Source organism: Saccopteryx bilineata, chromosome 9, assembly GCF_036850765.1.
Source record: "Saccopteryx bilineata isolate mSacBil1 chromosome 9, mSacBil1_pri_phased_curated, whole genome shotgun sequence".
NCBI lineage: Eukaryota > Metazoa > Chordata > Mammalia > Chiroptera > Emballonuridae > Saccopteryx > Saccopteryx bilineata.
The window spans coordinates 72,419,298-72,430,189 of record NC_089498.1 but is presented as its reverse complement, the minus strand read 5'-3'; the positions used below and the strand labels follow the sequence as shown (position 1 = coordinate 72,430,189).

At 52.1% G+C, this 10,892-nt stretch overlaps 1 protein-coding gene across 3 annotated transcripts; it reads left to right on the top strand.

The window, feature by feature from the left end:
- The first annotated feature begins 350 nt into the window (after positions 1-350).
- Positions 351-10,875, top strand: TYSND1 (trypsin like peroxisomal matrix peptidase 1). 3 transcript variants are annotated; one of them, XM_066243512.1, is made up of 4 exons: positions 351-1,638; positions 3,662-3,792; positions 4,933-5,040; positions 8,781-10,875. In XM_066243512.1, the coding sequence occupies exons 1-4, from the start codon at positions 473-475 to the stop codon at positions 8,996-8,998; spliced, it is 1,623 nt and encodes a 540-aa protein (XP_066099609.1). In that variant the 5' UTR covers positions 351-472; the 3' UTR covers positions 8,999-10,875. The 3 variants fall into 3 exon arrangements, with proteins under 3 accessions (XP_066099609.1, XP_066099608.1, XP_066099610.1); XM_066243511.1 differs by having other exon boundaries at positions 4,855-5,040; XM_066243513.1 differs by lacking the exon at positions 4,933-5,040.
- The last annotated feature ends 17 nt before the right edge of the window (positions 10,876-10,892 follow it).

Genomic DNA, 10,892 nt, shown 5'->3' with positions numbered 1-10,892 from the left:
TATCCCGTCAGAGGTCAAATGTCACCTAGACCTAGGCAGATGCTGACAGGTAACTCATGGCTTAGGCAAGCATAGCCACGTCAGCGCTCATTTCTATTCCCATTTCTGCAGCCCAACGAACTAAGACGAGACTAAGGCTCGGAGGGGTGCGTCCCCTGCCCCACCACTCAATCTCCGGATAAAGCAGCACGTCTGTCACTCCACTGGGGGTTCATCCTCCGGTACTGCGGCGCCCTCTATACCGCACAAGTGGGAGGAACCAACAGGGGCGGGGGAAAAGGAGGGGTCAGCTTCAGCAGCCAATCGGGGCTCGCTTGGCCCCATGTCCGGGCCGGACAAGGAAGACCGGAGTCAGTGATGACGCTGCTCGCGTCCAGCTCACAGTGGCGCTGTGTGGGTTCCGCTGGTGTTTGTTGGGTTTCTCACTGGCTCCCTGGTTCTCCAGGAAGTCCGGGAGCACAGTCCCAGAAGCATGGGGCGACACTGGGGGCCCGCCATGAGGGTAGCCGAGCAGGTGGGCTGCGTGGTGAGCGCCTCCTGGTCCGGGCAGCCTGAGGCGGATTCGTGGAGCTGCAGCGGGGTGATCTTGAGCCGCAGCCCCGGCCTTGTGCTGTGCCACGGGGGCATCTTCACCCCTTTCCTGCGGGCCGGCAGTGGAGCCCTTACTGCGGCCGGCGCCGCCTTCCTGCCCGGCGACAGTTGCTGCGATGACCTGCGGCTGCACGTGCAGTGGGGCCCAACGGCTGGAAGTCCCGCAGGCTGCGCGGAGCGGGCCCGCCCCGGGTTGTGCACACCCCATTGCGCGGCCTTGAAGCCGAGTCCCCCGGCCGGACCCCACGGGCGGCCCCTGCTGCCCCCACACCCTGCGGAGCTGCTGCTGCTGCTGAGCTGCCCGGCGTTCCAGGCCCACTTCGCGCGCCTCTTTGGAAGCGAGGCGGCCGAACAGTGGCGCTTCGCGAGAGCGGCGCCGGACGACGAAGTGTCGGAGGACGAGGAGGAGGATCAGCTGAGAGCACTGGGCTGGTTCGCGCTGCTGCGTGTGAAGCACGGCCGGGAGGAGGAGGCGGACGAGTGCGGGCCGGCCGCGGCCGTGGCGCCTCTCGGGGCCGTACCTAAGGGCGCGCCGCTGCTGGCCTGCGGCACCCCGTTCGGGTCCTTCTGCCCGGATATCTTTCTCAATACGCTCAGCCGCGGTGTGCTCAGTAACGCGGCGGGCCCGCTACTGCTCACCGATGCGCGCTGCCTGCCCGGCACCGAGGGCGGCGGCGTGTTCGCGGTGCGACCAGGCGGGGAGCTGGTGGCGCTGGTGGTGGCGCCCCTCTGCTGGAAGGCCCGGGAGTGGGTGGGCCTAACGCTACTCTGTGCGGCTGCACCTCTCCTCCGCGCCGCCCGTGCCGCGCTCGGCCGCCTGAGCCCCGACGCCGCTTCCCTGGCCGCCCTCCTGCCGCCCGAGGTGGGTGCCCCGTGGGGCTTGCCCCTCCGAGACTCCGGGCCCCCGTGGGCAGCCGCGGCCGTGCTGGTGGAGTGTGGCACCGTCTGGGGCTCCGGAGTGGTCGTGGCGCCCCGTCTCCTGGTGACCTGCCGGCATGTTGCCCCCCGTGAGACGGCCAGAGTCCTGGTGCGCCCCACCACCCCCAAGTAAGGCCCATAAGTGTGGTCTTATTCTATCCCCTCATCAGGTCTCAGGTATTAAACCTCAGGATTATAGACCTGAGGTCAGGGTCATGCTGATGATTTGGGACCCTCCCCTCATCCTTGGCACCCAGATTCCCAGTGTAGGGGTTTATGGGCCTCCTGGCAGGGGCTGAATGGGGCTTGGGCAAGATGCCAAACAACTGTGAATTTTGAAACTATGAAGTGCACCTGCACCCCTGCCTGGGCATCTCTGACCTCCCTCCCCCATTCTGGTTTCCTTCCGGGCAAGTTGTTTCTCTCATACCCCTGCACCCACACACCACTGGGTCCTTTGAGTGGAGACTTTCTAACCCTGTCCCCCAGTTCCCTGAAGGTGGTAGTGACTATCCTAGCAGCCCAGGATGCTGTTCTCCTGGGATAATGAGTTGGGTCTGTTCGTCTTATTTATCTTGTAGACCTGGGGTAGTCAACCTTGTTATACCTACCGCCCACTTTTGTATCTCTGTTAGTAGTAAAATTTTCTAACCGCCCACCGGTTCCACAGTAATGGTGATTTATAAAGTAGGGAAGTAACTTTACTTTATAAAATTTATAAAGCAGAGTTACAGCAAGTTAAAGCATATAATAATAATTACTTACCAAGTACTTTATGTCGGATTTTCGCTGTTTGGCAGAATAAGTCTTTATAAAACAACTTACTATAGTTAAATCTATCTTTTTATTTATACTTTGGTTGCTCCACTACCGCCCACCATGAAAGCTGGAACGCCCACTAGTGGGTGGTAGGGACCAGGTTGACTACCACTGTTGTAGACCTTAACCAGAGCTTCCCATCTGGATCAAAATTATAGATGCAGGATTCCACCTAATTAGAATGTGGGAGTGAGGCCCAGGCAGATAGATTTTGAACAGTCTTAGGGTGATCCTGGTGTGCAGCCGGGTTGGGACTTGAAACAGTCATTGTTTCCTTTCTGCAGGGAAAAGCACTTTTGCCCTCCTTCCACTTGCTTTGTCAGTGGGGACAGTGGCCTTAGCTTCCTGGCTTGATTTTCTAGTACATGTTCTTTATATTTCCTCTGTAGTTTAGGTGCTTAACTTAGGCCAAAGCAAAGCACTATAGCACTTTGGTGTTAATGTCTGATGTTCTTCCGTACTTGGCTCAATGCAGCCCAAGCCTTTTAAAATCCTTCTACTGAATTTTCAGGGTTAACCCAACCTGGCTTTGCCATAGAGGTTACCCACTAGTGACCGACAGGATAACCAAGGCTGATGAGAATTTCCCTGTCTGTGTGGTCCCAGATACCTCACCCCCCATCCCCACTCTTGCTTCTAAGAAAACCACCATGTCTACCAGAAGCTATCTCTTCGGAGTGTGTGTGCAGCAGGAAGCCCCTTTGAGATCTTGGGCAAGTCACAATCTGTCTAAGCTGTCTTGCCTTGAGTTACCATTTACAGTCAGAACAGAGCCTGGCACATAGTAAGTGCTATAGAAGTGCTAACATTTATGTAAACGAGGACCTAGAGGGATGAAATCCATATCATGCATGCCCAACCAATTGACAGGATTGTCCATATAAAATGAATCAGTGAAGAAAAACGCTGGGTATGTTTGCTCTGATGCCTACCGCTTATTATCTGATGTTGGGAAAGTTACTCAACCTCTCAGGCTCTCAAATGCACCATCTAAAAAGGAGATAATATCAGTGCCTAGTTCATAGGGATGCTTGAGAGTTGAATGAATGATACTCACAGAGCACGAGACTAGGCCTGGCCCACAGTGCTCCCTAGGTGTCAGGTGTTTATGACCATGGTGAGGTGCAAGAAGCTTTGCAATTGGAAAAGCATGTTTGGAAATACCACAGAACAGTTAAATGACACAGAGTTTCCGGCCTGGTTGGTTTCAGGGTTGACACCAGATCTTTTGACTCCCCAAGTCCATGACTTTTACTGTCACTCATGCCCTTGCTTCCTCCCAACACTAAAAGGTCAGAAAGCTAGCCTGTCATTTTGTTTCCCTCGCTTGCAGGACTGCCAAGATCTGGGGACATGTGGTGTTTGCCACTCAGGAGACATCTCCATATGACATAGCAGTGGTGAGCCTGGAGGAAGAACTAAAGGGTGTCCACATGCCTGTGCCCACTAAGCATTTCCACGAAGGTAAAGGACAGAGGGGCCCTCTGATTTGCGGTGACCTTAGGAAGGAAAGTCAGTGTTGGACACTTACACCCTGCAGGTCAGGGAGCCAGTCCTTCAGGCCAACTCCCTTCTCACCTCTGCTGGACTAGTAAGTGAGGGTGACATCAGATTGGCATAAAATTATCCTGGTCACAGTGCTTTGGCCAGGGATGTTCTTGGAGGCTTCCCTCCTTGTGCCCAGCATGCCCAAGGTGCTTGGAGGCAGGTCACATCCCTGGCGAAGGATAAGGCACACCTCTGTCCTACAGCCCTGTGGCAGTGTAGCATGGAGGTGCAGACTTACAGTCTCCTTATAATGCTGCAGGCTGGTCAGAGAGGTGTTGTTCTTTGAAGGTTGCAGTGGCATAATTTGAGTAAAGGGCTTTGTGATGTTGCCACAGAAGTACTAGCAGTCTCCCTTTGTGCATGCAGTGTGATATAACCATGAAGAGCACAAGCTGTCTGGGCTGGCATCTCTTCTGTCATGTACTAGCCCTGTGTCCTTGGACAGGCACCTTAACGCTCTCTGCCTCAGTTTTCCATCTGTAAATGGAGATAGCTTCCTACTCCTGAGTGTTGTGAGGCATGGATGAGATGTCGCCTGCAAAGCACTCAGCCCCACGCCCCATGTGTTCAAACACTTGGTAAAGGGAGATTTTGGAGTCATCATCACCATTTTTTCACCAAGAGACTTTTTAGTCCCAGGAGGAGATGGATGTTATTTTTATAAGCATTTATTGAGCTCTTAGGTGGTAGGAACTCCAAAACATGACTGTCCAGTCTAGCAGGGGACAGGGCATTTGGGAACAGCTTGAGGCTGAGAGGTGGCCGAGCAGGTGCAGTGTGGGAGCTCAGCAGAGCTCCCAGCTCTTCCTGTAGGGACCTAGGGAGGCTCTCTGAAGGTAGAAGTATCTGAGCGAAAACTTGAAGGGCAGAGTGTTGGGGATATTGGAGAGGGAGGGATGGGGTTAGGGGGTTAGGGAGGATGAATCCCACCAGACAGAGGAGGAGGCTTTGCAGCTGCATTCTCCTTCCCTTTGGCAGGCGAGGCTGTCAGTGTGGTGGGCTTCGGCGTATTTGGCTGGGCTTGCGGGCCCTCAGTGACCTCGGGCATCCTGTCAGCTGTGGTACAGGTGGATGACACAGCAGTGATGCTGCAGACCACGTGTGCTGTGCATGGCGGCTCCAGTGGGGGACCCCTCTTCTCCACCTGCTCAGGGGACCTCCTGGGTAAGCAGCTCTTTGGGCCTCTCCCAGCCTTCCCCTTGTCAGAGCCTCAGCCCCATCTAGTGAGTACTTGGTGTCCTCCTCTCTCCCGGAAGATGGTGTCATTATGCCCAGGAAGTAGTAAGCCAAGGTTTTCAGGCCATTCTGCTCCTGAAGGTGGGAAGGGACAGATGCTACACTGTGAGGGAAGACATCTGATCTGGTTTCTAGTTCCTTCTCTGCTGCTAAGCCACAGTGCGACCTTAGGTAACTCACCTAATCTCATTCAGTCTGTGAAACTCAGGAGTTGGATTAGTTCAAACTCCAAAGCTTACAGAGGCTGGGCAAATAAAGGGAATGAGTGCGTGAGTGAAGACAGTAGGGAGTGGAGGGTCAAGGATGAACCGGGGTGAACACCACTCAACTCCAACACAGTGTTGCCATATTATGGAGGAATGTGAGCTAACGGCCTGATCTCCCATGTTTTCACAAGAAGCTGTGGATCTTTTTTTTTTTTTTTTTTACATGTGATTGATTGTTAAATCTTTCAGTTTTTAAATTTTGGTAACTTGGGTTTTTTTTTAAGGTTTATTTATTATTATTTTTTTTAAAAGGCCAACATGAATACATATGGATACCTCCAACTGCCCAGCTGTAGTCAGCTTACAGGGCTCATGTGTGCTTCCTTCTCTCTAATCTCTGCTTTTAACCATTGCGAGAGACCGTGTTCTTGCTAGCTACAATAAATTTACTTATTTCTTCAAGCATAGTGTACAAATAAAGTCAGTGAACCATGATTTTTTAAAAATTATTTATTTATTTATTTATTTTTAGAGAGGAGAGAGAGACAGAGAAGGAGAGAGAGGAGAGACAGAGAGAGAGAAGGGGGGAGGAGCTGGAAGCATCAGCTCCCATATGTGCCTTGACCAGGCAAGCCCAGGGTTTCAAACGAGCGACCTCAGCATTTCCAGGTCGATGCTTTATCCACTGCGCCACCACAGGTCAGGCTGAACCATGATTTTTTTTTTATTATTTTTATTTTTATTTTTTATTTTTGCATTTTTCTGAAGCTGGAAACGGGGAGAGACAGTCAGACAGACTCCCACATGCGCCTGACGGAGATCCACCCGGCACGCCCACCATGGGGCGACGCTCTGCCCACCAGGGGGCGATGCTCTGCCCATCCTGGGTGTCACCATGTTGCGACCAGAGCCACTCTAGCGCCTGGGGCAGAGGCCAAGGAGCCATCCCCAGCGCCCGGGCATCTTTGCTCCAATGGAGCCTTGGCTGCGGGAGGGGAAGAGAGAGACAGAGAGAAAGGCGCGGCGGAGGGGTGGAGAAGCAAATGGGCGCTTCTCCTATGTGCCCTGGCCGGGAATCGAAGCCGGGTCCCCCGCATGCCAGGCCAACGCTCTACCACTGAGCCAACCGGCCAGGGCCTCTGTATATATTTTTTAAAAATCATGGTTCAGCCCTGGCCGGTTGGCTCAGCGGTCCCTCCTTCCTCTCTGTCTCTCTCTTCCCCTCCCGCAGCCGAGGCTCCATTAGAGCAAAGATGGCCCGGGCGCTGGGGATGGCTCCTTGGCCTCTGCCCCAGGTGCTAGAGTGGCTCTGGTCGCGGCAGAGCGATGCCCCGGTGGGGCAGAGCATTGCCCCCTGGTGGGCAGAGCATCGCCCCTGGTGGGCGTGCCAGGTGGATCCCGGTCGGGCGCATGCGGGAGTCTGTCTGACTGTCCCTCCCCATTTCCAGCTTCAGAAAAATACAAAAAAATATATATATATATACAGATAAGTGCATACAGAAATAAATATTTATGTGTATATGTGCATGAGTTAATATCAATACATATATCCCAGCTGTGACTGCTGTGACACCCCCAGTTGCAATGAGCACACTGAAAGCCCAGATCTTGGTTTCTAAGAGCCACTGTCTAATAAACGGAAATGGGAACTGGTTGATACCAGGAAAGGGGCAGGGAAAATCTAAGATGAATTTGGTACACCTTGTGGTGCTGGAAAGTGGGGAAATGCTAACAACAACAGTGAAATGATGGTGCATATCAAATGTTGAAAGAACCAAGAGCCAACTTGAAGGAGTTCCCATTGGAACAATTTGAGCAACAAAACAAATAGCAATATTGGATTATAACCCAAGGAAAACAGTGAATATCTATGTATCCACAAGCTATAAATAAATAACCAAATAAAATTTTAAATGGAGATAAGCAGCAGCTCCTTCTTTCTTTTTTTTTTTTTGGTATTTTTCGGAAGTTGGAAATGGGGAGGCAGTCAGACTCCCACATGCGTCCGACCAGGATCCACCCGGCATGCCCACCAGGGGGCGATGCTCTGCCCATCTGGGGTGTCGCTCTGTTATAACCAGAGCCATTCTAGTGCCTGAGGCAGAGGCCACAGAGCCATCCTCAGCGCCCAGGGCCAACTTTGCTCCAGTGGAGCCTTGGCTGCGAGAGGGGAAGAGAGAGACAGAGAGGAAGGAGAGGGGGAGGGGTGGAGAAGCAGATGGGCGCTTCTCCTGTGTGCCCTGGCTGGGAATCGAACCCGGGACTACTGCACGTCAGGCCGATGCTCTACCACTGAGCCAACCGGCCAGAGCCTTCTTTTTAATTATTTTATTTTATTTTTTCTTACAGAGACAGAGAGAGTCAGAGAGAGGGATAGACAGGGACAGACAGATAGGAATGGAGAGAGATGAGAAGCATCAATCAGTTTTTCGTTGCAACACCTTAGTTGTTCATTGATTGCTTTCTCATATGTGCCTTCACCGTGGGCCTTCAGCAGACCGAGTAACCCCTTGCTCAAGTCAGCAACCTTGGGTTCAAGCTGGCGAGCTTTGCTCAAAGCAGATGAGCCCACGCTCAAGCTGGTGACCTCGAGGTCTCGAACCTGGGCCCTTCGCATCCCAGTCCGACGCTCTCCCCACTGCGCCACCACCTGGTCAGGCTATAACCTCAATCTTATCCTGAGAAAACAACAGGTAAAACCCATATTGAGGGACATTCTACAAAATAACTGACCTGTACTCTTCAAAATGTCAAGGCCATGAAAGATAAGGAAAGACTGTGGAACTGGCCCAGGTTGGAGGAGACTTAGGAGACATGACAACTGAATGCCGTGTGGGATACTGGATTGCATCTTAGAACAGAAAAGGAGCATTAATGGAAACATTGGTGCAATCCAGCTGAGTTCTCTGCTTTAGTTAACAACATTGGTGAATTTGTTGGTTTGGATCAATGTTTTATGGTGACATAAGATATTAACAGAAGGGAAAGCTACATGAAGGATATACAGGAACTCTACAATTTTGGTAAGGCTTCTGTAAGTCTAAAATCGTCTGAATACATGCATACACGTGTGCACTAAGCAGGCCAAACAAAATGTGTCTGTGGGTTTATTCATTTATTCATCCACTCAACAAGTATTTATGAGTGTGTCCTCTGTGCTGGGCACTGTCCAAGGTCTCGGGAGACTGCATGAACAAGACTATAAGGCCTGCCCTTGTAGACCTGACACCAGTTGGAGAGAAAGATAACAAAATAAGTGAAACATAGAGTGGGTTAGATACTGATAGTGTTAAGGAGAAAGTTAAGGCAGGAAGGGGGACGGGTTTGGGGAGCTGGTGTCCATAAAAGAAAGCCTGGCATCTGTTACTAGGAGGAGGCTTTAAGTCCCCACTAGGCCTAGAGCCTCCCTTTCCATCCTGTTGTGTCCTGGCTCATATTCTCTTTTCCTTTCTGACTCAACAGGCATTGTTGCCAGTAACACCAGGGACAAGAACACGGGGGCCACCTACCCGCACCTGAACTTCAGCATTCCCATCACGGTGCTCCAGCCGGCCCTGCAGCAGTACAGTCAGACAGGTGACTTGGCCGGCCTCCGAGAGCTGGACCACACCGCTGAACCAGTGAGGGTGGTGTGGCGGCTGCAGCGGCCCCTGGCAGAGGCCCTGCGGAGCAAGCTCTGAGTCTGTGTCACCCTCTGGAGAGAAGAGCGACCATTTTATGCCATGGGAAGTGCTAAGGTGATGATAGTCCTTGGATCCTCACATGGTACACCCCAGCTGGGCAGCCTCACCATCACCACCACCTTGTTTGGCTCTGGAGTCTGGATCAAACTCCTTAGCCCTATGGGGCTTCAAGCTGGTAGCCCATTTTGGGGTAATTTCTCAGCCCCCACCTCTCTCAGTCTCCTGGCACTAGACTCAGCTCTGTTATTCCCCATCTGGAGAGCCCAGCACAGCTGTACAACAGTCCTGGTCCTGGCAGACACACTGGCTGGCAGGCAGGCCCAGCCCAGGTCTCAAGTTTGTTCCCTGTGTCCTGATGGCCACTGGCCACCTGGAGCAGCTGCTTTGCTGGGGCTTCGGCTCCTCTGCTGTCTGTCAGAATGACCTGACAGAGCATGGGTGCTTCCTCAGAAGACCTCGGCAGACAGCCTGCTCTGAAGACCAGAGACAAGGGGAGGGAGCGTGTTCCTGTTGGGCCAGACCTCTAGGGAGGCAGAAGCTCCACAAGTCAGTACTCCTGGGTCTTCATTGTTCGGTGTTACTGACCACGGGGCCACTCTGATGCGGTGCCTTAATTTTCCAGTTCGTACAGTGGGACTTGGGGATCTTGGTGGGGTTTGGGAATAACCAGGACCTATAGGAGGACCTCTATACTTGTATGAATCAGATTCTTTTTCTTTCGCCCCCTTTTTTTGAGAGTTGAATTGGGAATAAGCAAGCCCCACTTTCTCAGCAGAGTTTGACCTCATAGGATATTCTCATGACAAACTGGTCCTTCTACTGCCTCTGGCCCCTGGAAATTTAGACAAAAGTCCTTTGTTAGGCAAGGAGCCCTCAAGTTCAGTTGCAAACTATGGGCTCTGTTGAGTAAGAAGAGAGGAGTGATGTGGGGTGAACGGCCTCAGAAAGGGCACAACAGAGATTGCACAAGACCTTCCCTCTTGGATCAAGGTGTCCTCTGGTTGCCAAGGTGTTGAATGGCAGTCTGACATCTTCCCTGATTTTTGTGGTTTGGGGTTGGTCTTTGGAGATGGGACACCAGCTCTGATAGGCTGTGTTCCAAGCCTGGTGTAGGGCCACTGCACACTGTTCTATCCTCCCTCTTGGCTTCAGGTTTGTGCTGTGATTTTTAGAGTCCTGCCCAGGGGTCCCCAAACTATGGCCCGCGGGCCACATGTGGCCCCCTGAAGCCATTTATCCGCCCCCGCTGCACTTCCGGAAGGGGCACCTCTTTCATTGGTGGTCAGTGAGAGGAGCATAGTTCCCATTGAAATACTGGTCAGTTGATTTAAATTTACTTGTTCCCATTTTGTTTTTTTTACTTTAAAATAAGATATATGCAGTGTGCATAGGGATTTGTTCATAGTTTTTTTTATAGTCTGGCCCTTCAACAGTCTGAGGGACAGTGAACTGGCCCCCTGTGTAAAAAGTTTGGGGATCTCTGGCCCTGCCCTTGTACCCTGCCCATTGGAATCCTCTTTATCTTTGGCTCAGAGCTTCCAAGAAATCTTCCTTGACCTTCCCAAGCCCCAGGGCAGGCTGTAGCACTCTGTTCACTGCTGTCCCCCACATGGCCAGGGCATGTGCCCCGTAAATTTCTGATGTTTGACTCACAGTTGACACTCTCCTGTACCTGCTCAGTGACCTCTGGCTCCCTTAGGAATGATGCCCGGCTGAGGGGTTTCCTGTCTTTAAGGTCAGGGGCAAGCTCCTTGGCTTTACTAGCTGTGTGAATTTGCCCAAGTTCTTAGCCTAGGAGCCTGTTTGCTCATCGATGAAATGGAGATTAAAACTTACCTTGGAGGACCTATGTGAAAAGTAAATTTGAGAAGTCATCCAAAGCAGTTTGTTT

Coding starts and splice junctions, on each gene's coding strand:
- TYSND1 (XM_066243511.1), top strand. CDS start 473: ATGGGGCGACACTGGGGGCCCGCCATGAGGGTAGCCGAGCAGGTGGGC. Junction 3,793..4,854: donor CACTAAGCATTTCCACGAAG/GTAAAGGACAGA, acceptor TCCCTTTGGCAG/GCGAGGCTGTCAGTGTGGTG. Junction 5,041..8,780: donor CTGCTCAGGGGACCTCCTGG/GTAAGCAGCTCT, acceptor CTGACTCAACAG/GCATTGTTGCCAGTAACACC.